This window comes from Cannabis sativa, chromosome 8 (assembly GCF_029168945.1).
Source record: "Cannabis sativa cultivar Pink pepper isolate KNU-18-1 chromosome 8, ASM2916894v1, whole genome shotgun sequence".
Classification (NCBI taxonomy): Eukaryota; Viridiplantae; Streptophyta; class Magnoliopsida; order Rosales; family Cannabaceae; genus Cannabis; species Cannabis sativa.
This window is the reverse complement of record NC_083608.1, coordinates 21,230,868-21,254,164: the sequence shown is the minus strand read 5'-3', so window position 1 is coordinate 21,254,164 and position 23,297 is coordinate 21,230,868. Positions and strand designations below refer to the sequence as shown.

The 23,297-nt window shown below is 39.7% G+C and overlaps 2 protein-coding genes across 2 annotated transcripts; both read left to right on the top strand.

The window, feature by feature from the left end:
- Window positions 1–1,770: 1,770 nt before the first annotated feature.
- LOC133030466 (uncharacterized) lies at window positions 1,771–2,513 on the top strand. Its single transcript, XM_061103219.1, has 2 exons — window positions 1,771–1,909; window positions 2,025–2,513. Exon 2 carries the CDS (start codon window positions 2,046–2,048, stop codon window positions 2,511–2,513), a length of 468 nt encoding a protein of 155 aa, XP_060959202.1. The 5' UTR covers window positions 1,771–1,909; window positions 2,025–2,045.
- Window positions 2,514–16,238: 13,725 nt separating this feature from the next.
- LOC115700472 (gamma-tubulin complex component 3) lies at window positions 16,239–19,789 on the top strand. The gene is made up of 3 exons (XM_030628012.2): window positions 16,239–18,731; window positions 18,816–19,291; window positions 19,386–19,789. The coding sequence occupies exons 1-2, from the start codon at window positions 16,456–16,458 to the stop codon at window positions 19,117–19,119; spliced, it is 2,580 nt and encodes an 859-aa protein (XP_030483872.2). The 5' UTR covers window positions 16,239–16,455; the 3' UTR covers window positions 19,120–19,291; window positions 19,386–19,789.
- The last annotated feature ends 3,508 nt before the right edge of the window (window positions 19,790–23,297 follow it).

Here is a 23,297-nt window from a genome sequence, read left to right as displayed (position 1 = left end):
TTGTTTATTTATAGGTTTAGGGTGTAATATAATTTTTTTTTTCAGTCTTCCAAAGTTCCACGACTTTTACTGCCAGTGTCTGAACATTACACTGGTCGTGTTACTTGGCGGGGCGGTAGTTACTATTACCCCAAAGTAAAAGCCAAGTTTGTACAAATGCAGTTGTTGGAAAGGGTGAAGGAGGAATTCCCTTTCAACAATTTTTTTGAGAGAGAGCCATTAGCGTTTTCAGGTGCTCTTATCCATCAGCTCTTCATGCATAAGATAAAATCAGATAAAGATGATGAGGTGCATTTTTATATTGCAAAGAAGAGATGCCGATTCGGCCGAACTGAGTTTGCCTTGGTGACTGGGCTTAATTTGTTACGTGGACCGACTGAGGCTGAGGTTTCGGAGAGGGCGACGTCAGACCGTTTGATAGTAGAATATTTTAATGGGGATCCATCTATCAGCATTGGTCGTCTGCGCAGCGTCTTTGAGAGTTGCACTGAGAAGGATGATTGTTACAAGTTGGGTTTGGTGCTGTTCGTGATGGGTGTTCTGACTGGGAAAGAAGAGAAGAACCTGGTTCCCCCATTTATCATTAGAATGGTTGAGGACCTCCCTTTTTTCTACAATTACCCGTGGGGCAAAATTTCTTTCAACTTGTTGAAAGATACTTGGAGTAAGGACTTCGTACAAAAGAAAAAGCATATGGATGAGAAGATTGTGAAGGGAACGACTCAGAAGGAGTCAAAGTATTCGGCCTATGGATATGCTGTAGCATTGCAGTATTGGGCTTATGAGTCCATCCTCGAGCTTGCTGAGAAATTTGCAATCAGAAGATCGCATCGCTTTCCCCGAATGGTGAACTGGGAGAGTAAGGATGCCCCACTCGGGAAAGAGGAAGTCATCAGATTATTTGCAAAAAAAATGAGTTTGTTAATTCATTGCATTTGCTTACGTTTATTTATTTATTTTATTTTAATTTAAGTCTAATAATCAATTTGTTATAATTTGCAGTTGACTCCGTTTTATGTCCGCGGAGTAATGAGGCCGAGTTTTTGAGCCACGTCACTGGAGGTGAGGCGCCTCTATTTGTGGATATGGAAGAATTGGTTATTGGCGATGATGGCCAGCCTACTCAGGATAGTTTGCGCAGCCAAGCTTCAAAGCTTGCACTCACGCTAGAACAGCGAGCGGAGGAAGCTGGAATCTTCAGAGATGATACACCACCACATTCTCCACCATCAGGGGCCCGTTCTGTTCCACCGTCTGCCTCAATGCCCGATTCTGCATCTATGCCGCAGTCAGCATCTATTCCCAGCACCTCACAGCCTCAGGTGCCAATATCTTCTGCCATATTGGCAAGATTGGAGCGTGTTGAAAAGGAACAACTTGCTTTGAAGCAAGGCCAGACTGATATTTTGAAAGGGCAGAATGAGATAATGGGTTACTTGAAGACCCTATTGGCTCTTATGGGAGATCAGAGAAGGCCCAGCGCAGAGGCAGAGCCACAGCCAGACGCCGTGTCTCCAGGAGATGAGTTCATTCTTCCGAATGATTACAGACCTAATGATGAGGAAGATGTACTCCGGACACCTCAGAACATGTCGGTCACGTCCATTGGAGATACCCAAGATTCGCAGGTTCGGGTTTTAGAGACCGTTCCAACACCGGTGGAGAAGAGAACGAAGAAAAGGCCAAGGTGGTTTGACGAGTACACAGAAATGAAGAAGAAGATGAAGCCATCAACAACCAATGTGAATGTTGACCCACTTCGGCCGTTGATGAGAAGCTACTACATAGTTTTCGAAATTGGTTAGTGGGAACCATCGGAAACAAGTATCCGAGGGACGTCTTCACCGGTCTGTGTGGCGTGGCTTGGTTCTCGACCCTAAATACAGACAAACTATGGCTTTCTGATGACGTAAGTTTATTAACTAAGTATTATATGTTGTTATTTACTGCTTTTTACCGTTGTTATTTGTTTTTTTTTTTTAATGTTGTTATTTACTGTTGACTTATTTATATGTGCTGTGCAGCATTTGGATGCTGCTTTCCATATGATGAGGAGGAGGCAACACTTCTTCCCGGAGTTGTACCCACGTAAGTGTACTGTGATGCCATCTTGGTTTACCTCATCGTTGAGGGGTCGGTGGGATGCTTGGAAGAGCAATACTGACCATGATGGTTTTGTTTGGGATGAGTCCATCTTGGAACTCCTTCGTGGGGATCCAAACCAATTTTTGCCTTCTTGGAAGGGTATGGAGTGCATATACATGGCCATGTTCTTGAACGGACCGAAACATTGGATCGCTATGGAGGTCAATCTTGAGTTGTGGAAGATATTCCTCTTCGATTCGAGTCTTGGATCTCTAACGAAAGACGAACTGAATTCGCTTATGGATGTGTGGTGCCCTTTACTAGCCAAATTGGTGGACCAGTGTGGTGTATGTGACACTCATTACATGGTGATGGTCCCTCAAATGACAAACCTCCGAAAGTCGTCAGACCCTTCGACTGGGAAATGATGGACAATAAAGTTGTACCTCAGACAAAATCGAGGTAATTTAAATGCATTTTTTTATAGTATGTTTATTAATTAACAAAAAAATTTTATAATATTCTCTATGGTTTATTAAATTTGGCGTTTACCTACTATTGCAGCGGCGATTGTGGAATGTACGTCATAGAGCATATTGAGCATAAGTTATTGGATCTACCATTCGATGGAGTACATGATCAGCATATGTCGCTCTTTCGCCAGAGATGGGCAGTAGATTTATTCTACCAGAACTTGGCATGAACTTTAGATGTTTAATTTTTTATATTTGTTGAACAATGTTTACTTTTACACTTTTCAATTTGAACAAACTACTTTCACTAAAATTATTTTATTTTATCAGTAGAACTTGTTTTTGGCTCAGATTTTTAACAAAGTTTAGAAATAATGCAATGCGAAATACGTAACAGTACAACACATGTTCATGCCACAAATTAAAAATATTTTACACCATAAATATAAATAACATAATAGTCCAGCGCATCACAATACTAATAAACTAAAAATTTATGTTAAACCTCGGTAGGTGCAAGTGCTTCTGTTGTGTCCCGTGGCACCGCACTTGCTACATTTTCGTGATTTGATAATCCTTTCACCATTACAAGCAATTTGGTTGTTCTTAATTCTTCCAACCTTTTGCTTCTTGGGTCGCCCTACTGGTTGCTTCTCAACAGGCACTCCAACTGTCATGTTCTTTATGTCATCAGGTAATTCCCAATCATCCTCGTCACCAACTGGCATAATTGTTCCTTCGTATGTTCTCCTCCAATATTCGGTTGTGTAATATGGCGAGCATAGTGTGTACACGCTAATACTTCGCTCCTGAGATGCAGCACATGCATGAGGACAAGGAAACTTCATGCACTGGAACAAGCCGCAAGTGCAACTCTTTTCCTGCAAGTCCACTACGCCACCGGTGAGAACTGTTCTTCCAGGGTGAACCTGCAACGTGTAAGGCCCGCATGAGTCAACGTTCAAAAACTGACCTTTTTCAAAATGCAATGCCAAGTCCTCCTCCATTTCTGGTGCTAGGGGTTTCGTCCACTTGTCAGCTTTTTCTTTTCGTGAAGCAAACCACTTCTGGACTTTGGACCTCAGGAATGCTACAGCAGCAGTGATCGGGAAGCCTCTTGCATCCTTAGTTGTGTTGTTGAAGCTCTCAGCCCAGTTGCTCGTCATTACATTGTAACGTACCCCTGGAAAGTACGACCGAACCCATTTTTCAAATCCGATTTCCTCAAGATATTTTGCAACCGCTGGATTCATGGCCCGAATGTTCTCAAATTCTCTGTGAAACTCTGATCTTGAATACGTGTACGCACACGTGTAAATGTGATTCGTGAAGACGTCAGTCTTGAACTTGTGGTTCACGTTCATAATAATGTGGTGGTAGCATGCACCGTGGTGTGCATCAGGGAACACGATATCCAAAGCACGAACAATACTTTGATGCCTATCCGAAACAAAAGCTAAGTTCTCAACATCACCAATCGTTTCTTTTAATTTTCTCATAAAATAGGTCCAGAAATTGTGGTTTTCACTGTCAACTATAGCAAAAGCTATCGGAAAGATATGACTCCCTGCATCCAAAGCCACTGGACACAACATTTGCCCACCATACCTAGTCTTCAAGAAAGACCCATCAACGCATATAACAGGTCGACAAAACTTAAACCCCCGAATAGAAGGACCCAGAGAGAAGAAACAATACTTGAAGCGACCATCTTCTACCACAAAATCCGTGATGGTACCTGGATTCCGCAACTGTAGCATGTGCAAGTAACTAGGTAATAAAGAGTACGAATCTTCAGGTGTACCCCGAGTCAGGTGTATTGCCTTCTCTCTGCACCTCCATGCCTTTTCGTAACTCATTTGGATCCCGTAATCCTTGTGCATACTTTTTCTTATATCAGAGGGCAACTGATCCGAGCCGTCAGTTGTGAACTTATCCTTAATTAGATGGGCAACTATTACAGGTGATGCTTGACGGTTATCTTTTCCTCGAAGATCAAGGGAACATGTATGTACATTATGAAATGTACTCACCTCAAACATGTTAGAAAGTACGTTCTTCTTCGCTCTTAATCTCCACCCACAATCTGTATCCTTACATGTGACGTACCAAATATCAGTACCGGACTTCCTAACGTAGTAGTCAAACCCTTTCTTCATTGCATACAGGCCAACAACCATCTTTAAATGCTCTTTGTCTCTAAAAAACTTTCCCACATGTAACTCCCCGCCTGGTGTGCCACCCGTAGATATATAATGACTATGATCCTCGATGTCTTCTCTTGTATACATTTTCTCCTTGAATTTACCGTAACTTGTCGAAGAAGAAAATGGATCGGTCCATCCAGTCACATTGGTACCTCGAGCATCAGTAGGACCACTAACATCATTGGTCTCTCTACCATTATTAGGACCTGTACTGTCAGTAGTTCCTCTAGCATGACTGGTTTCGCCTGGACGACTACTACTAGTACCAGGTGTTTGGCAATTTTCTCTACGGGGCATTCTTTTATGTGTCGGTGGCCTCGGTGGTATTTGGTACGATAGTGGAGTCAAGTTCAAAGGTACAGCAACAGGGGCCTCTGTACCTTCGTCGTCTCTTACGCCATCATTGCCCTCAACATAATATTCAGGGTCTGGACCATCACAAAAACCATCAATTTAGGGCATTTGTGCTACAATATCAGCACTCGGCATCATAGTGTTTAATTCAGGTAATACATCCGCAACCAACACCTCTGGATTTGTTTCTGGAACAAAACTCCCAACCTCGCTACGATTATCCTTAACAGAACTTGGTGTGGGACTAGGATCAACCCAAACATTCTTCTTTAACAAAGTCACAAACAAAGGAATAAATTCATCTGGCTTCTTCGCAAGTGTAGATAAAAAGTACTTTGCACGCTTATCATTTCGAATAACTTCAGCAGGATACTCATAGCCTTTCCTGTACTTGTAATTTACTTCCAATTTCAAGTCATACTCCGCTTTGTCAACATCCAGTTCTTCGTACAAAACATCAACCAAACCTGAGTAGCTTAGGTTCGGATCAATGTCAATTGTCAAAGCGGCACTCCCTTTATAAATCCAATCTCTACCATCAAGCTCCCAAACACCATTATACATAACACACGCATTAACAGTTGAATCTGTCACAAACATTTAAAAAAACACAGTTATAATTTACAACAAAATCTCACCGAAAAAAATCTTAATTAATCATTAATAACAAAACAATAATAATTAATTGATAATAAAGTATTAATTAATAATTAATAAATAATAATAAAATAATTATTAATAAAAAAATGAAAAATAAAACTATAATTAATAATTCATAATAAAACAATAATTAATAATAAAAAATTAAAAAAAATTAATAATAAAATATAATTAATAATTATTACTAAAACCATAAAAAATATAACAATAATTAATAAAACAATAATTAATAATAATTCATAATATAAAACAATTATTATTTAAAATAATAATTAATAATAAAAAATAATTATTAATTGATAATAAAATAATAATTATTAATAAAAGAAAAATTAATAACACAAATATTAATAAATCACTACAAAATAAATTAAGCATACAATAATAAAAAATAAATAATCATAATTAATTAAATAAAAAAAAAAAACAACTTGCAGTAGGGTCCGATTGGTCCGACCATCGGACCCCATGGAGGTGCATCGGACCATCCTTTAAAAAAATAAAAAAAATTCAAAAAAGATCCAAAAACCACTCGGGTCCGATGTCGGACCCATATGGAGAGCATCGGCCCCAGGGTCAAAAAAAATTAAAAAATCAAATTTCCCATAAAAAAATACACAGGGTCGGACCATCGGACCCACATGGTCCGACCATCGGACCCATCGGACCCACATAGCAAGCATCGGGCTCAGGTCCAAAAAATAAAAAAATAAAAAAAAAACCAAAAGGGTCGGACCATCGGACTCACATGGTCCGACCATCGGACCCATCGGGCCCACATAAAAGAGCATCGGACCCCGTGTCCAAAAAATAAAAAATAAAAAAAAAAACCAAAAGGGTCGGACCATCGGACCCACATGGTCCGACCATCGGACCCATCGGGCCCACATAAAGAGCATCGGACCCAGGTCCAAAAAATAAAAAAAAAATTAAAAAAATACAGAACGGGTCAGACCATCGGACCCACATGGTCCGACCATCGGACCCATCGGGCCGTCTTCCCTGCCATCAAATTTTTCAGCTCATCGGACCCCCATCGGGCCAGCATCGGGCCCGACGAAAAAAATGCAGAAAACCAGAACAAATCCAGATTTCACAGGCAGCAAACTTTATCGGAAAAAACAGCTAAATAACAACAACAATCTACAGATCAAGCATCAAAATAACATTCTAAACTAAATATAACAACAACAAACAAGATTGTTCAAACAAAAAAAAAATTACCCATAAGTTAGTGTATGATGCTCGTCCAAAAATGAGAGAAATTATGTGGTGAGCCTTGTGGTGAGCCTTGTGCAGTGTGGTGCTAGTGTAGTGAGGATGAGAATAGAGGAGCAAAATTTGACCTCCTCTGTGTAGCTTCGGGCAGGTTAGAGAAAAGAAGAGAGAGGGAAAGAGAGAAGAAGTGATAGGGGGGTGAAGGAAAAAACAGAGGGTATTTTGGGCATAATAGAAAAATTGTCATATATTTTAAATATAGGGTATTATGAGTTTTGAGGATAAATTTTAATTAAATGCAAGCATACAAATTCAAATTTCCCTTATTATATAGCATGCCTATGTTGTCTTTTTCAGGTGTGTTCTGACAGGTTGACGTGGTATAGTCACAACCGGGTATTTCGGACCGAACCAGGTTCGGGCCCGAAATGCAATTTGGGATTAAGTGTTGGCATGTTATTTTATATTTGATAAATCTGAAATTAGTTTGGATATTAAATGGGTATGAAATGACAATATTGTCCTTGGAAGTGTGTATGTATGTTAATTGGCCCTATGGGCATTTTGGTCATTTGATCTCTAATTTCTATGTTTGAAAAATTGAATTTTGAGGAAAACAAAATGGAATTTTCTGGTGTTATCCCCTATCTTGCCCGACCCCTCTCTCTCTCTCTCACTTAAACCCTCTTTGCATTCAATTTTGAGTTTTGAAAGAAAAGGTTGATCTTAGCTTGATTTGAAGCTAGAGTTTGGAGGAAAAATCATTGTTCTTGCCTTGGTGTGAATTGAGGTAGCTTTCTTATTTAATTACTTGAAGCTTTTTCTGAAATTTAATTATAGAAAAGCATGAATAGGTGTTGAAGATCTTGAATTTGCATGAAGTGGAATTTGTTGTTGATTCTCTTGATTTTGGGTGCTAATTCCATAACTTTGTGTAGAATTTTTATGGTTGAGCTTTGGATGTTCTTCTAGGAAGATTTCTATGATGGAAACCTAATTTTACTTGGTGTTTTGCTGCTGGATTTTTGTTGAGTATGTTGGTTGGAAGCTCAAGCTTTTGAGCTTGAATCATGGAGAGTTTAGGCATGTTTTGCATTAAATAGGGTTTTCATATTGAGAATTTTATGCATGAGTTGTGTATTTTGGCCCTCTATTATGTGTTAGCAACTCTACATGTTAATTTACAAGTTTGCTTGAGATTTGTGGATGAAAGGGTTGGATTTTCATGCTAAAAATCGTGTTAAAGTTGCTGGTTTACTGGGTTTTCAACCCAGGTGCCGCGGCATGCTCTGAAGCATGCCACGGCCCGCCCCTGTTGGTGGAACCTGAGTTTTGTCCCAGGTGCCGCGGCATGGTTTGGGCATGCCACGGCCCGCCCTCGTGGTTTTGGGCAGTTTTGTGTCGAACTTTGAAAACTCATAACTTTTGATTCCGAACTCCGATTTGGGAGTTCTTTATATCGTTGGAAAGCTCGTTCCGAGCTCTGTATGATTATCTGAATTTTAAATGCCATGATTGAATTTTATGAGTATGGAATCAGGGGTTAACCCTAAGTTTGAAAAATCCCGGATTTGTGTGACTAGGATTACTGACACCTGATTAGGAGCACCCGGGGATTCAGAATCTCTATCTATTGCTGGACAACAGGTAAGACAGTGGTTAGCACGTAGAATATGCGCAGTGGCGCTTATATTGAGAATGATATGTATGTATGTTTAGTAACCGGGATTAGGGTTATTACCCTAATAGGAACGGTCTAATAGCCTAGGGTTATTACCCTAGTGATATATGTGCATAAATGTCATGCCATGTTAATTGAAATGAGATTTAGGGATTATGCGCTCAAGGCATAATCAGGTTGGACTCGGTAACCATAACCGAGATGAACCAATTCTAAGGCCTTAATGTATTTAGACGTGTGAGAGCAACACGTGGGTCTACGCCATGTAGATTTAAATAGATGTGTGAGCGCAACACATAGGTCTACACCACGTAGACATAAATAGGCATGTCAGTGCGATATGCAGGTCTGTGTCATACAGACATATGTGAATGGCATATTTGTTAAATAGTATAATGAGCATATTATATTTGTTATAATTTATACTGTCTTGTTGGGCTTGGCTCACGGATGCTTTACTGTGCAGGAAAGGGTAAGGCATTAGCTGATCAGCCATGAGTTTCAAGAGCTGGGCGAAGAATGTACATGTCCGAGTCATATCAGACCAAGCGGGTTGAGGGTCTACCAGTGATGTATTTTGAAACTCTATTTTGCCGCTTAGGTCGGCTGAAAGAAAAAGACTTGTAATAAAGTTTGTAAATAGTTTTTGGGATCCGAACTGTATAAAAGTTTAAATTTATTACAAGTTTTATTTTTATTCTGTTTAATATAAAAGTTTAAATTCTACGCTATTTTGATTAGTAATCCCGTTTAGAGAATTAGGGTTTCATAAGTATTTTGAGTAGCGTGCCTAGTTGTTAGGGCGTTACAATGTGATTAGACACTCTAGTTTTTTTAATAGTATAAAAGAAGAAATAATAATTAAATGTATATATGTGAAAAATATTTATAATATATAATAATTTTTTTATGTAGATTTTTTTTTGAAGGAAAATGGTAAACTTTATTAGAATGAACTTTCAACCATTACAATAGATAAAAGATCAGCAGGAGCAGTACTCTCACTGAAAATACGATCTGAATACAAACAAGAGCTACGAGCAAGACAATGTGCAGCTTTGTTTACAGAACGTTTAACAAAATTAATAGTGACTAAAGGTAAGGAAGCCAACAATGTACGACAAACAGACACATGTTGACCAAAAGGAGATGGAATGAATACCGAACCTCGAACTGCTTGAACAACAACCAAAGAATCCGTCTCAACATCAACCCGACCCCATTGGTGTCTCTTTATCCAACTTAGAGCCTCCTTAACCCCCACAACTTCAGCTATGACCGGGTCCACGCACCCCTCCAAGAGGACCGTGAAGGCTTCAATGAACCGCCCATCATGGTCTCGAGCCACGCCAGCCGCTCCAAATTTTCTGTCATTTGCAAAGATTGCGCCATCAACATTTACCTTAATCTTTCCCATAACCGGTTTCACCCAATGCTCCAAGTCTATGTTCGAACCCGAAGGAACAAATAAAGACCCCATTCTCCTTTGTTGAGCATTTCTCCATTGATTAAGGACTACTCTTGCCAATAGAATAACCTCTGCCGCTGACAATGATTTCTCCCGCCAAACTAGCTCATTTCGGGCATGCCAAATTGCCCAAATCACCATCAATAATTCCTCCTGTGCCATAGTAGAATGCTGAAGTATCATCTGACTAAACCAATCCCAAAATGATGTCCAAGACACTGAGACCATATTTAGACTCGACCTCTGCCAACATGATCTTGCAAAGGGACACAGAACCAATAAATGGATGATCGTCTCAGACGATTGGTGGCACATTGGACATAGTTGATCCAGAGGAATGTGCTAGGTATTAAGTTGAACTTTAGTAGCCAAACAGCCTGTCAAAGCACGCCACATAAGTTGGTGAACTTTCGGGGGGACTTGAAGCTTCCAAGCGATCTTCCAGATTTTTATCTCAAAGTCACTAATGTTAGTGACATCAGCCTGATGTAGCAAGCGATAGGCCTCCCTTACAGTGTAAACACCATGCAGATCCAGAGACCAATACCACGTATCAATTGTAGACTCCTGAACAATGTTGGTCTTCAAAATTAACTCCTTATCCCGATCATTGAAAATATCGGAGATCACTTCCAAATCCCAACATCGTTCTCTTGGCACCATGAGATTGTTAACCTTCCACTGCTCCATACCATTAGCGATAGTAGTGACCCACGGATGAGAAGTATCTTCTAACCACGGATCAAACTGAACACTAATACTTGTACCAGGACCAACAACCCGTCGAGCGCCCTTCTTGATCAGCTCTTGTGTTTCGAAGATGCTTTTCCAAATAAAACTAGGATTCGGACCAAGAGAAGCAGTCAAAAACGACCCATGAGAGTAATATCGAGCCTTATAGACCCGACTGACCAAAGAATGCTCATTCGAGACTAATCTCCAAGCTTGTTTTCCGAGCATAGCTAAGTTGAAATCCCGCAAGTGACGAAAACCAAGCCCACCATGATGTTTATGCCGACACATATGCTTCCAACTAGACCAACTGACCCCACGTTTTTGATTGGAGCCCGAACTCCACCAATATTTACTCATCATTCCTTCTAACTTATTACAAGTTTCCACAGGCAACAAGAAGACAGACATAGCATAAGTAGGGAGAGCTTGGGCAACAGTTTTGATCAGCACCTCTTTACCTGCTTTAGAAAGCAACCGACCTTCCCAACTCAAAATTCTTTTCTGCATCTTATCCTTCAAAAAACCAAGTATGGCATTCTTATTACGGCCCATAACACAGGGGAGGCCGAGATACATACTATTGTCAGGAGCTTCATGCATGCGGAGTAGATTACACATATCTTGTCGAGCAGTGGAGGTAGTGTTTAAACTAAAGAATATATTTGATTTTGAATAATTAACACACTGACCTGAAGCTTGTTCGAAAAGTTGAAGTAAAAGAAGAACACTATGAGCCTCCCTAACAATGGCTTTGCAATAAATGTAGCAATCATCAGCAAACAACATATGAGAAACAACAGGAGCACCATTACACACCCGACACCCATGAAGAACACCCCTGGCTTCAAATCTCTTTATAAGAGCAGAAAGACCCTCGGCACACAACAGAAACAAATAAGGAGAGAGGGGATCACCTTGACGAAGACCCCTCCCCGGTGTAATCGGCCCCATCTCACGACCCCCATGAGTAATTGTGTATGAAACCGAAGAAACACAGTGCATAATAAGATCCACCACTCGGTCTTGGAAGCCCATTTTAAGCATCATGTGACGAAGAAAAATCCACTCAACCCGATCATAAGCTTTGCTCATATCAAGCTTCAGAGCCATATAACCTTCCTTTCCGACCCTCTTCCGCTTAAGATAATGCATTACCTCAAACGAAACCATAATATTATCAGTGATAAGACGCCCCGGGATAAAAGCACTTTGGTTTTCAGAAATCACAGAAGGAAGAACACTCTTCAACCGATTAGCAAGCACTTTAGAACACACCTTGTAAAGAACATTGCAGAGAGCAATAGGGCGCAGGTCTCCCATGGTAGTGGCATTTTTCTTCTTAGGGATCAACACCAGATTAGTATGATTAAGACCAATTGGCAAATGACCAACTAAGAAAAAAGAACGAACCTGTTTAATTACATCAGCGCCCACAACAGCCCAAAACTTTTGATAGAACCCTGGTGTCATACCGTCAGGACCCGGAGACTTATCAGGGTGCATCTGAAAAAGAGCTGCTTTCACTTCTTCATCAGTCAAAGGTTGCATTAAAAAATCATTCTGAGCCGAAGAAATAGAGGGTGAAATACCATCAAGAACATCATCCATATGACAAGTAGAGCTAGTAAATAGGTTTCGAAAATAAGAGCACATAACCTCAGATAAACCCGAATCCCAGTCGACCCAATTTCCATCGTCATTTTGAAGCTTCTCAATAGCATTCGACCGCCGCCGAGAGGAGGCCGTAGCATGAAAGAATTTGCTATTTTTATCTCCCTCTTGCAACCATAGTTGCTTCGAGCGTTGGCGCCAAAAAACCTCCTTTTGAGTAAGAACTTCGAAAAGCTCAGTCTCGGCCTCTTTGTACTTAGTAATGGCATCAGGGTCACGGCCATTCTTCTATCGTCTCACCTCATTTTTCCAGTGTTTAATACGAGAAGCAAAGTTTCCGGAGTAGTCTTTTCCCCACTCCGAGAGAATCTCCCCACACCGCTGAATTTTCTCTTGAATCCCCACCGAAGGATATTCCTCCCAACACTCCTTTACAACTTGAAAACAAAGTGGTTCACGGAGCCAACAATTTTCAAAACGAAATTTACGGTTAAGAGAAACAAACTTTTTAACAGCCATATCAAGTAAAATAGGACAATGATCAGAAGAAGAGACCTCAAGATCAATGAGCTTAGCTGAAGGGAAGCGATGAAGCCAACTTTCTATCACTAGAGCACGATCTAACCGAACCTCAATCCAATTTTCAGTACCACGACTCTTCTCCCAAGTAAACTGATGACCAATAATATCTAAATCAATCAGCCCACACACCCGGATAGTCTCACGAAAACCATCAAGAAGCCAGTTTGGATAAGGATGTCCTCCTCGTTTGTCTTCCTGAGAGAGAACATTATTCAGATCACCAATCACACACCAAGGGAGAGTATTACCATTAGCTAAAGTCCGAAGTTGTTCCCAGGAGGACCACCGAAGACTTCTTTTTGATTCCCCATAGAATCCAGTTAGGCGCCACGACCCAATATCACTAGAAAGAATTTCCACATCAACAAAGTTTGTAGCAAAATTCAGCACCTTGACATCCTCCTTATTCCTCCATAAGAAAGCCACCCCACCACTTCTACCACAAGCATCCACCGCAAACACCCCATCAAATTTCAATTTCAGTCGGACCCGTTCCAACACATCTTTACGACATAAAGTTTCACATAAGAAAATAAAATCAGGCTTCTTTTGGGCCACAGTGTCATATAGGAATTGTATCGCTCGTGGGTTGCCCATCCCACGACAATTCCAACTTAGAGACCAGAGCCCACCTCGAACTCGTTTTTTGAGAGTCCATTATCAACCATATCAGCACTATCATCCTCATCCATATCAACACAATCAATCCCAACAACCCCTTCACTTTGTCTCCTTCTTTTTGTCTCTAGAGAAGACCCACGGCCCCCTTGTCCACCACGTGGCATTAATGGACCAGGAAGAAACAGAGAATGTTGACCTGGCACATGATTAGAAATATGTCCATTATTTTGCTTCCCACTAATATTTTGCTTCCCATTAGTAGCTTTATGTCCATTATTAGAAATATTCCTCTCATCCTGTAAAACAGGAATATTGTTCCCATTCTTTGACCCTTGATCCTCTCCAAAATCTAAACGAGGTAAGTTTGAATGCTGCGATTGCATCTGTGGCATCTCCTCTGGCTGCCGCACCAGTGACTGTTCATGGCCAAATTGTTCATCGGCCTCCGTACCCAAGCGCAAGTATTGAGCACCAAGCAAATAATTCTTTCGTCGTGGTGGCGCTCGCATAAAATTCCCATACGGTTTCACAAGCTCCTCCTCAGGCGTATCAAAAAGTTTATGACAGAAATTTTCTGAGTGTCCAATAATACCACAGTTAAAACAAAATGTTGGAACAAACTCATATTTAAAATTAGCATAGAACCACTCACCACCAGTCTTCTTTAACTTCATGCGTCTTTTCAAAGGAACATCTATGTTCACCGTCACCCTTACTCGCAGATATTCCCGCCAAAGGCCATTATAATTTTTCGGATCCGATTCGACTATAGTGCCAATATAATTTGCTGCTGTAGACACAATTTTCTCTGTCATAAATCCCGTTGAGAGGCCATGAATCTGAACCCACATATCCAAGTTATTTAGACTGACTGCTTTCGGATCACTACCCCTCGGTAACCTACTGAAAATCAAAGGAAGCCTATTGAAAGTCCAAGGACTACCATTGATGACTCTCTTAATATCTATTTCATGGTAAAACTGAAATAAGAATAAATTTGGACCCAACTCCTTGACAAAAAGACCCTTCCCCGGCTTCCACAGCCCAGCCAATGTGTGCTTCATAGCTTCAAAGTCTAACGATCGAGCATTCAAAAATCTACCCACTAGGCACCACCGATCATCCACGAGAGCCATCTCCTCATGATCGTCATCAATCTCAATTCCAAAACTCTTCTCATCCTCTAACTCTATATTCCCATAGCTCTGCTCCATGTCCTCCATGGCATGACTGCTTGACGCCATGCTCCACCAGTAAAAATCTCAGCAAGCCGATAGAGAGAATAAAAGACGCAGCAAAACAGAAAGAATCGATCAAAAAATCTTGAAGAAATCCAAACAGCCACAACACCAAAACGCAGCAACCGAAACAACCACAACACCAAAAGAATCGATCAAAAAAAACCTTGAAGAAATCCAAACAGAAAAAACGCAGCAAAACAGAAAGAGAAACAAAACCCAGTCGCACCAAACCCGAGACAAAACGCAGCGAACAATCCGATCGTGAGAAAACCAGAAAAACAACCCAGAACCCCGATAGCCTTCAATCCCAACACGCAGACCCGAAGCTCTGTAAAAACGAATGAAAACCGAACGATGATGATCACCTACCAGTCGACGCCAAGCTCCACCAGTAGAAGCGCACCAATCGGAACGGAAACCTTAGTCGCACCAATCGGAGACGGAAGCCGTAGTCGCACGAAACCAGTTCAATCGCAAACAAACTTTCAAAACCTGGAGAGAAAAAAATCTCACTCATGCCAGCTGGCAAGACATATATTATACTGGAGCATTTTTTGTTTTTAATACTTGTTTTAGTGTTATTATTAAGTATCAGTGTTACTTAATATTTTTTTTTTATGTAGATTTAAAGTGTATAATAATTAAAAAATTTAAAAACTAAAAACATGAAAAGTTAAATTTCAAAAAAAAAAAAAAGCCAAAATAAAAAACATAGACTTTAAATAATGTTAATAAAAAATTAAATACTTAATGATGCTAATAAAATACTCATTTGTAAATATAGATTTTGGAATTCTTATTTATAAAGTTAATAAAAAATTAAGAAAATAGAAAATTAAAGAGAGAATAAATAACAATAATTAGAGAAATTTTTAAGTGTCATATCACCTGCTTTATATCTCTCCTTTATATACATAGATTGATAAATATATAGGTTGATGATTGCTAAATTATAAGATATGGGATACATATATTGTATTGTATGACACCTTTAGTAAAAATGATTAGTTTAAGAATGAGATTTTGCTCTCAAGTGGATTAGGGTCGGATCGTTCTTATAAAGAATGGCCGCCTGTTCGCCTTGATTGCATGCAGAGCCGATAATTTCTTCGTCGTCACGGCACATCGATGTCCATTGCATGCAGAGCCGATAATTTCTTCGTCGTCACGGCACATCGATGTCCTCTCTCTTTCAAAAAAAAAAAAAAAGACACCTTTAGCAAAAAAAAAAAAAAGAAAAAAAAGAGGAAAAAAATTGTATTGTATGACACGCACCATGGTAGTTGTGTTAAATGAGCGAAAATCTCATACTGGTTGCCCTCTTCAGTTTCACTTGGAGAGATAAAAATACAATAATACGAACGCGCCCATAAAAAATCAAAAAACACACTACACACCAACGGACCCTCAAACTGAAAAAACACACTCGCTCGCTCTTCTTCCAAGTCTTTTTTTTTTTTCTTTTTTCAAAAAAAACCTTGGAAACTCGACTCCAAGCTTTTAAACCCTACTCACCACAATGGAAGAAGAAGATCAGCAGAAGGTGGCAGATCTGATTAAAGAGCTTGTTCTCCGTTTACTTTCGGGAAACCCCGCCTCCGGTTCTCAACAACTCACCTCTACTTCACCAACTTTCCAGAAATATCTCCGTTACGCCGTTCGAATACTCTCCGCTCGATTGAGGCCCTCCATTGCTCCCGACTCGGCTGCCATTGCTGAGTCCATCAAGCGCCGACTCGCTAATCAAGGTAAGTCCTCCCAGGCCCTCACTTTTTCCGAGCTTTACAACAAATTCGAATCCAAAACCGGTCCTGGAAGTGTTAATAACAAGTGGGCAGTTCTTCATTTGCTTAATATTATATCCGAGGATAGGAAGAACACTACGACCCAGTTGGATTCTTCGTCGGTTTTACTGCCCAATCTGGCGTTTAACGATGCCGAATTGGGTAACGATTTAAGGGTTTCTCGTAAAAGAGGAAGTAAGGAAAAGGGTTGGAATAATGGGGTTTTGTTGGTCTCAAAGGACCCGGAGAATCTAAGAGAGATTGCGTTTAAGGAGTTTGTGAATTTGTTGAAAGAAGAGAATGAAATTTCCGAAGAGGTTTTGGTGAGAGATGTGCTTTATGCTTGTCAAGGAATTGATGGGAATTATGTCAAGTTTGATACCAATTCTGATGGGTATGTTTTATTGGATTCGATAAAGGTTCCTAGAGCTACTCGGATAATGGTTCGAAAGCTTTGTGAATTAGGTTGGTTGTTTAAAAAGGTAAAAGGGTATATTCAAGAGAGTATGGATCGGTTTCCGGCTGAAGATGTGGGAACAGTTGGGCAGGCCTTTTGTGCTGCATTGCAAGACCAGCTTTCAGACTACTATAAGTTGTTGGCTGTACTGGAGTCACAGGCAATGAATCCGATTCCATTGGTTTCGGATTCGGCAGCTTCAGGGAATTATCTTTCTTTAAGGAGATTATCAGTTTGGTTTGCTGAGCCAATGGTGAAAATGAGGTTAATGGCCGTTTTAGTGGACAAGTGTAAGGTTTTGAAAGGTGGGGCAATGGCTGGGGCTATTCACTTGCATGCTCAGCATGGTGATCCAATGGTGCAGGACTTCATGAGGCGTTTACTCAGGCGGGTTTGCTCTCCACTTTTCGAAATGGTGAGGAGCTGGGTTTTGGAAGGAGAGCTGGAAGATATTTTTGCAGAATTCTTTGTTGTAGGTCAGCCAGTGAAAGCTGAGTCCCTTTGGAGGGAAGGTTACATGCTCCACTCAGGAATGCTTCCTTCTTTCATTCCACAATCTCTTGCCCAACGCATTTTAAGGACTGGAAAGTCCATTAATTTCCTTCGTGTCTGCTGTGATGATCGTTTCTGGGCCGAAGCCGCAACCGAAGCTGCAACTGCTGCTGGAACCTCAACAAGGAGAGGGGGTCTTGGATATGGTGAAACTGATGCTCTTGAATCCTTAGTTGACGAGGCAGCAAAGAGAATTGATAAGCATTTGTTGGATGTTATGTACAACCGTTACAAATTCAAAGAACATTGCCTTGCTATAAAGCGGTATTTACTTCTTGGGCAAGGGGATTTTGTTCAGTACTTGATGGATATAGTTGGACCAGAACTTTCTGAACCTGCTAACACAATTAGCTCTTTTCAGCTTGCTGGTTTGCTGGAAACTGCAATCCGGGCATCTAATGCTCAGTATGACGATCCTGATATATTGGATAGGTTGAGGGTAAAAATGATGCCTCATGGAACGGGAGATAGGGGGTGGGATGTGTTTTCATTAGAATATGATGCAAGAGTTCCTTTAGATACTATATTTACTGAGTCTGTCATGGCTAAGTATTTAAGAATATTTAATTTCCTATGGAAACTTCGACGAGTAGAACATGCTCTTATTGGAGCTTGGAAGACTATGAAACCAAATTGTATCACTTCCAATTCATTTGATAAGCTGCAGCATGCAGTTAAGATGCCACTGCTCTCAACTTTGAGGCGATGCCAAGTTCTTTGGGACGAGATGAATCATTTTGTCACAAACTTGCAGTATTACATCATGTTTGAAGTCTTAGAGGTTTCTTGGTCCACTTTATCAAATGAAATGGAGGTAGCTAAGGATCTTGATGATCTGCTTGCTGCACATGAAAAGTATCTCAATTCAATCGTTGAGAAATCTCTCCTTGGTGAACGTTCACAAACACTGTACAAGTCTCTTTTTGTCTTGTTTGATCTTATATTGCGGTTCCGAAGCCATGCTGATAGGTTATATGAAGGAATTCATGAGTTGCAAGCAAGGTATTTGTTTTTCTATTCTTACATTGTATATTTCTGAGCGCTGTGATGTGCATTTGCTTTACTAACATGTACCTCCTACTACAGAACGGAATCTTCTTTACCCTCTCAAGACAAGAGTAGATCAAGAAAGAAAACGAGTGATAAATCTAATAATAAATCTTCAGAGCCTGGATCCTGGATTACTGATGGTAGGAAGGCCCTCACTCAACGTGCCAGTGAGTTTCTTCGGAACATGGGGCAAGATCTTAATGCAATATCCAAAGAATATTCCTCGTTACTCGAGAATTTTATTTCTCAGTTGCCTGTGCAGCAACATGTAGATTTGAAATTTCTATTGTTCAGGCTTGACTTCACTGAATTTTACAGTCGGATGCATCCCAGTAGCTAATGCAAGGGAAATATATCATTAGTTTTGAGTTGAAACAAATATGTTGACAGGTTGAATTAAGAACAGGCAATCCACATTTGGAGTTGCCCCTGCTTGTGTGGCTCAATAATCATTCATTGGCTGGCTGACATCATGACCCCTACTATTTCAATTTTTTTTGGCTCAACTTTAGGTATATTTTAAAAATTTCTTATCCCATTTAATTTTTCGCTCTCTTTTTCACCTTGCTGTTTTTAATTCTTACTTTTCACAACTCTTGTTGGCAGTGTTTGCTTCTTTCTGATGTTCAAGTGTGAGAATTCAGTTGACATAAAGGTACATTTTTACCTTTCAGATCCGGGTTTGAAGGGTCACAGTATACACGTATGGTATCTGATGTTCTAACGGTTTGTTGTTGATTTGTTGCGGCTTTCCAAGCTGCGCATTTAGAGCTTGTATATTTGTACTATAGTTCTGTGTTTGGATAAATCATAAATGATGAGCATTGTGTTGGTAATCTTATTGCATTCATTCTGTTGTTTTGTTTTCATCCACTTTGTGCTGGTATTAGTAGTTGATTAAAGCCCTCATGTAACTTTGAATGTAGTCCTGCAGTATAGGATTAGATGGTCACCATTCAAGAACCTCACTGTAATTACAACTAAATTAAATGATCATGTGGATTGTGAAAGATATTGAGTAGCTTGGAGGCTGATTATATTGTATTCCTTTTGCTAATCTGGAGCCAAAAGGCATAGGCATTACTACATTTTTTTTACCTGTTATAAATTTATTTCAGTCATTGAAAACAATGGTTTCATTTTTCTGTTGGTATTCTAGGTTAGCTTTTGGTTACGCCAAACTTGTTTTCACAAAGTGGGCGATCGTGTTTATTGAGAGATATGTTAATCAAAATGTGATTAGCAGAACTAAAGCTCAAAAAGTAATCAAATTATTGGTGTTTTTTGAGAAAATGTTAATAATAAAATTAATGCGAATTAAATTGGTAAAAAAAATTCAATGTCAAAAGTAATAAGGTTTCAATAATCTTTTTAGCTCATTTATTTAGATGTAGATTCACACATATAACACAATTTATTTGGAAGATGAGTAATAAAAGTTCTATCTTAAAAACATAAAAAATCATCTTATGAAAAATCTGAGAATTACAAAAGTAATCATAAAATTAATATATTAATATATTTATACTAATTATATTCACATAAAAATTGTATAATTATTTCTATATAATATTAAATAGACAAAAACGTAAATAAATTTTGCCTCACATATAAGATTATCTCTTACTAGAACATCAGCCTAGAAAATTATCTCACAATAATCTAAAGGAAAATATAAGAAGAAATAGACAATGTGATTAATTAGGGTTTTACATCCCAATATGTTGGGGAGGTCCCCTTTAAATAGTGTCTTGAAGCCACAATTGAAATAAAATCATATAAAAAATGTGGAAACTGATATATTGCTTGAATAGCCATGATCATGCACGTTATTGTGTAGTCAACACACTGTCATTTTTCTTTTATGAGAGAATTAGGATTGAGATACAGAGAAAGAATGAGAAAAAAATATTTCTTATTATTGAGCTGATCTGAAAAAGAAGTCTTTATATAGGCAAATGTACAATGTGACATGTGCTACAATTATACAACTTGGCAAGAGGATAACAGAATGTAACTAACTCCAAGAAACAGTTGGAGTGACCAAATAACAGCCATAACAACTTCTAATAGCCCCCCTCAAAGTGGAGTGTAAATGTTAAGTACACCCATTTTGGAAACAATGTTTGAGAAGGGGTTAGGAAGTAAGGGCTTGGTGAAGATATCAGCCAAGTTTTGTTGAGAAGTGACATGGAGAAGCTGAAGAGATCCTTGCTGAATTTTTTCTCGAATGAAGTGGCAGTCTATTTCAACGTGCTTGGTGCGTTCGTGATACACGGGGTTTTCGCTGATATGAATTGCAGCCGTGTTGTCGCAATAGAGATTGGCAGTGTGAGACGCCAAAATCGTTGAGAAGAGCAAGAATCCATGTCAATTCTGAAGTAGCATTAGCCATTGCGCGGTATTCAGCTTCAGCCGAGGAACGGGAGACCACTTGTTGTTTTTTGGATTTCCAAGAGACGAGGGACTTCCCAAGGAAGATGCAGTAGCCAGAAATGGAACGACGGGTGTCTTGACAGCTGCCCCAATCGGCATCAGTAAAGAAAGAAACTTGGACATTATCACGAGAGAGGCTTGTTTCAGTATATGCTTGCAGATGGGGTGCTGTATCAGATGGGAAAAACAGTCCTTGACCCGGTGTTTGTTTGGGATATTGTAATATTCTGTTGGTGGCCTGCATGTGAGGAAGCCGTGGACAAGAGAGGAATTGACTGAGGTGGTTTACGGCGTATGTAATGTCCGGCCTAGTAATTGTTAGCTAGATAAGTTTTCCTATCAAACTCCTATAAACCGAGGGATCTGGGAGGATTCGCCCTTTGTCCTTGCTCAATTTGAAATTTATTTCCATGGGTGTGGAAGCCGGTTTAGCTCCTAAATAACCCGTGTCTTTAAGGAGTTGTAAGGTAAATGGTCTTTGAGAAACGGAGATACCTTTGGAAGTTCTACTAACTTCAAGGCCAAGGAAGAATCGAAGTTTGCCTAAATCTTTGAGTTTAAACTTGGTATCAAGTTTTTGAGTAAATTGAGTTATGGCAAGTGTGTTGTTGCTAGCTATAATCATGTCATCGACGTACATTAAGATAACAATGAATATAGAATTCGTTTTCTTGATAAACAATGAATTGTCTGATAAGGATTGTTTGAAGCCATCTTCGATTAATGTGGAACTTAGTTTTGCGTACCATTGTCGAGATGCTTGTTTGAGGCCATATATGCTCTTTTTCAGTTTACAAACTGTATTGGGAGGAGCATTGTAACCAGGAGGTATTTTCATGTAGACCTCTTCATGGAGGTCACCATGAAGAAAAGCATTATTGATATCGACTTGGTGAATGTCCCATTTATTGATGGCTGCAAGAGCCAAAAAAACTTTGAGAGTGTTGAACTTGGCAACCGGTGCATAAGTTTGGGAGAAATCAATACCAGGTTTTTGACTATAACCTTTGGTGACAAGTCGTGCTTTGAACCTTATGATTTCACCAGCTTCATTATATTTGTGTTTATACACCCATTTGCAACCAATTGGTTTGTGCCCAGAAGGGAGTTTAGTGATGATCCAAGTATTGTTTTTTTTCTAATGCTTGAGTTTCATTGTCCATTGCTTCAAGCCAATGTTTGAATTAGGAAGCCTCATTATAATTTTGAGGCTCGGTTTGTGTGTAGGCTGCAAGGACAGCAGTCCGAAATGTTGGGTGAAGCTTAATGTAAGACAAGAATTGGTCAATAGGATATTTAGTAGAAGCCACACGACAAACATAGTTTTTCAAATAAGATGGTTTGACAATAGGTCTACCTTTTGTGGAGGTTTGTATGGCAGTAGATGAAGTAGGACCGGGTTTGGTTGTTGTGAGTTCAACAACCGTGTGCTGATCCTGGGAGATTTGAGCTGCTGGTGTGGGTGTTGTTGGTTCAACAACAGTGTGCTGATCCTGGGATTGTGCTACTGGTGAAGTAGGAGAAGTAGTTTGGAGGGAGGGTGGATCTGGGGCATGATCGAGTGTTGCAGGAGCAACAGATTGCTGTAGTGAGTTTATTATATTGGTTTTGGGGGCTGTTGCTGGTGTAACAAGTTGTTGGCAGGGAAGAATTACTTGAGAAAAAATATGGTCAATCTCAGTTAATGGTATGGTAGAGAGTAATGGGAATATATGCTCATGAAATGTAACATCTCTAGATGTGTATATTTGATGAGATTCAATATCAAGTAGAAGATAGGCTTTCATGCCGGTTGGATAGCCAATAAAAATAGAGGCACGACTCCTAGGTGAAAATTTGTGGCGTTTAGAACTTAAGGTTGAACCATAAGCTAGACATCCGAATGATCTAAGGTGATCATAAATAGGTGGTTTTTGATATAATGTTTCAAAGGATGTACTGTGATGAAGTAACACGGAAGGTGTACGGTTCATTAAGTAAGTAGCCGTGGCAATTAGGTAAGGCCAATAAACCAATGGAAGGTGAGATTGGAATTCTAATGCACGAGCAACATTTAGAATATGCTGGTGTTTTCGCTCAACA

Coding starts and splice junctions, on each gene's coding strand:
- LOC133030466 (XM_061103219.1), top strand. CDS start 2,046: ATGATGAGGAGGAGGCAACACTTCTTCCCGGAGTTGTACCCACGTAAG.
- LOC115700472 (XM_030628012.2), top strand. CDS start 16,456: ATGGAAGAAGAAGATCAGCAGAAGGTGGCAGATCTGATTAAAGAGCTT. Junction 18,732..18,815: donor ATTCATGAGTTGCAAGCAAG/GTATTTGTTTTT, acceptor CTCCTACTACAG/AACGGAATCTTCTTTACCCT.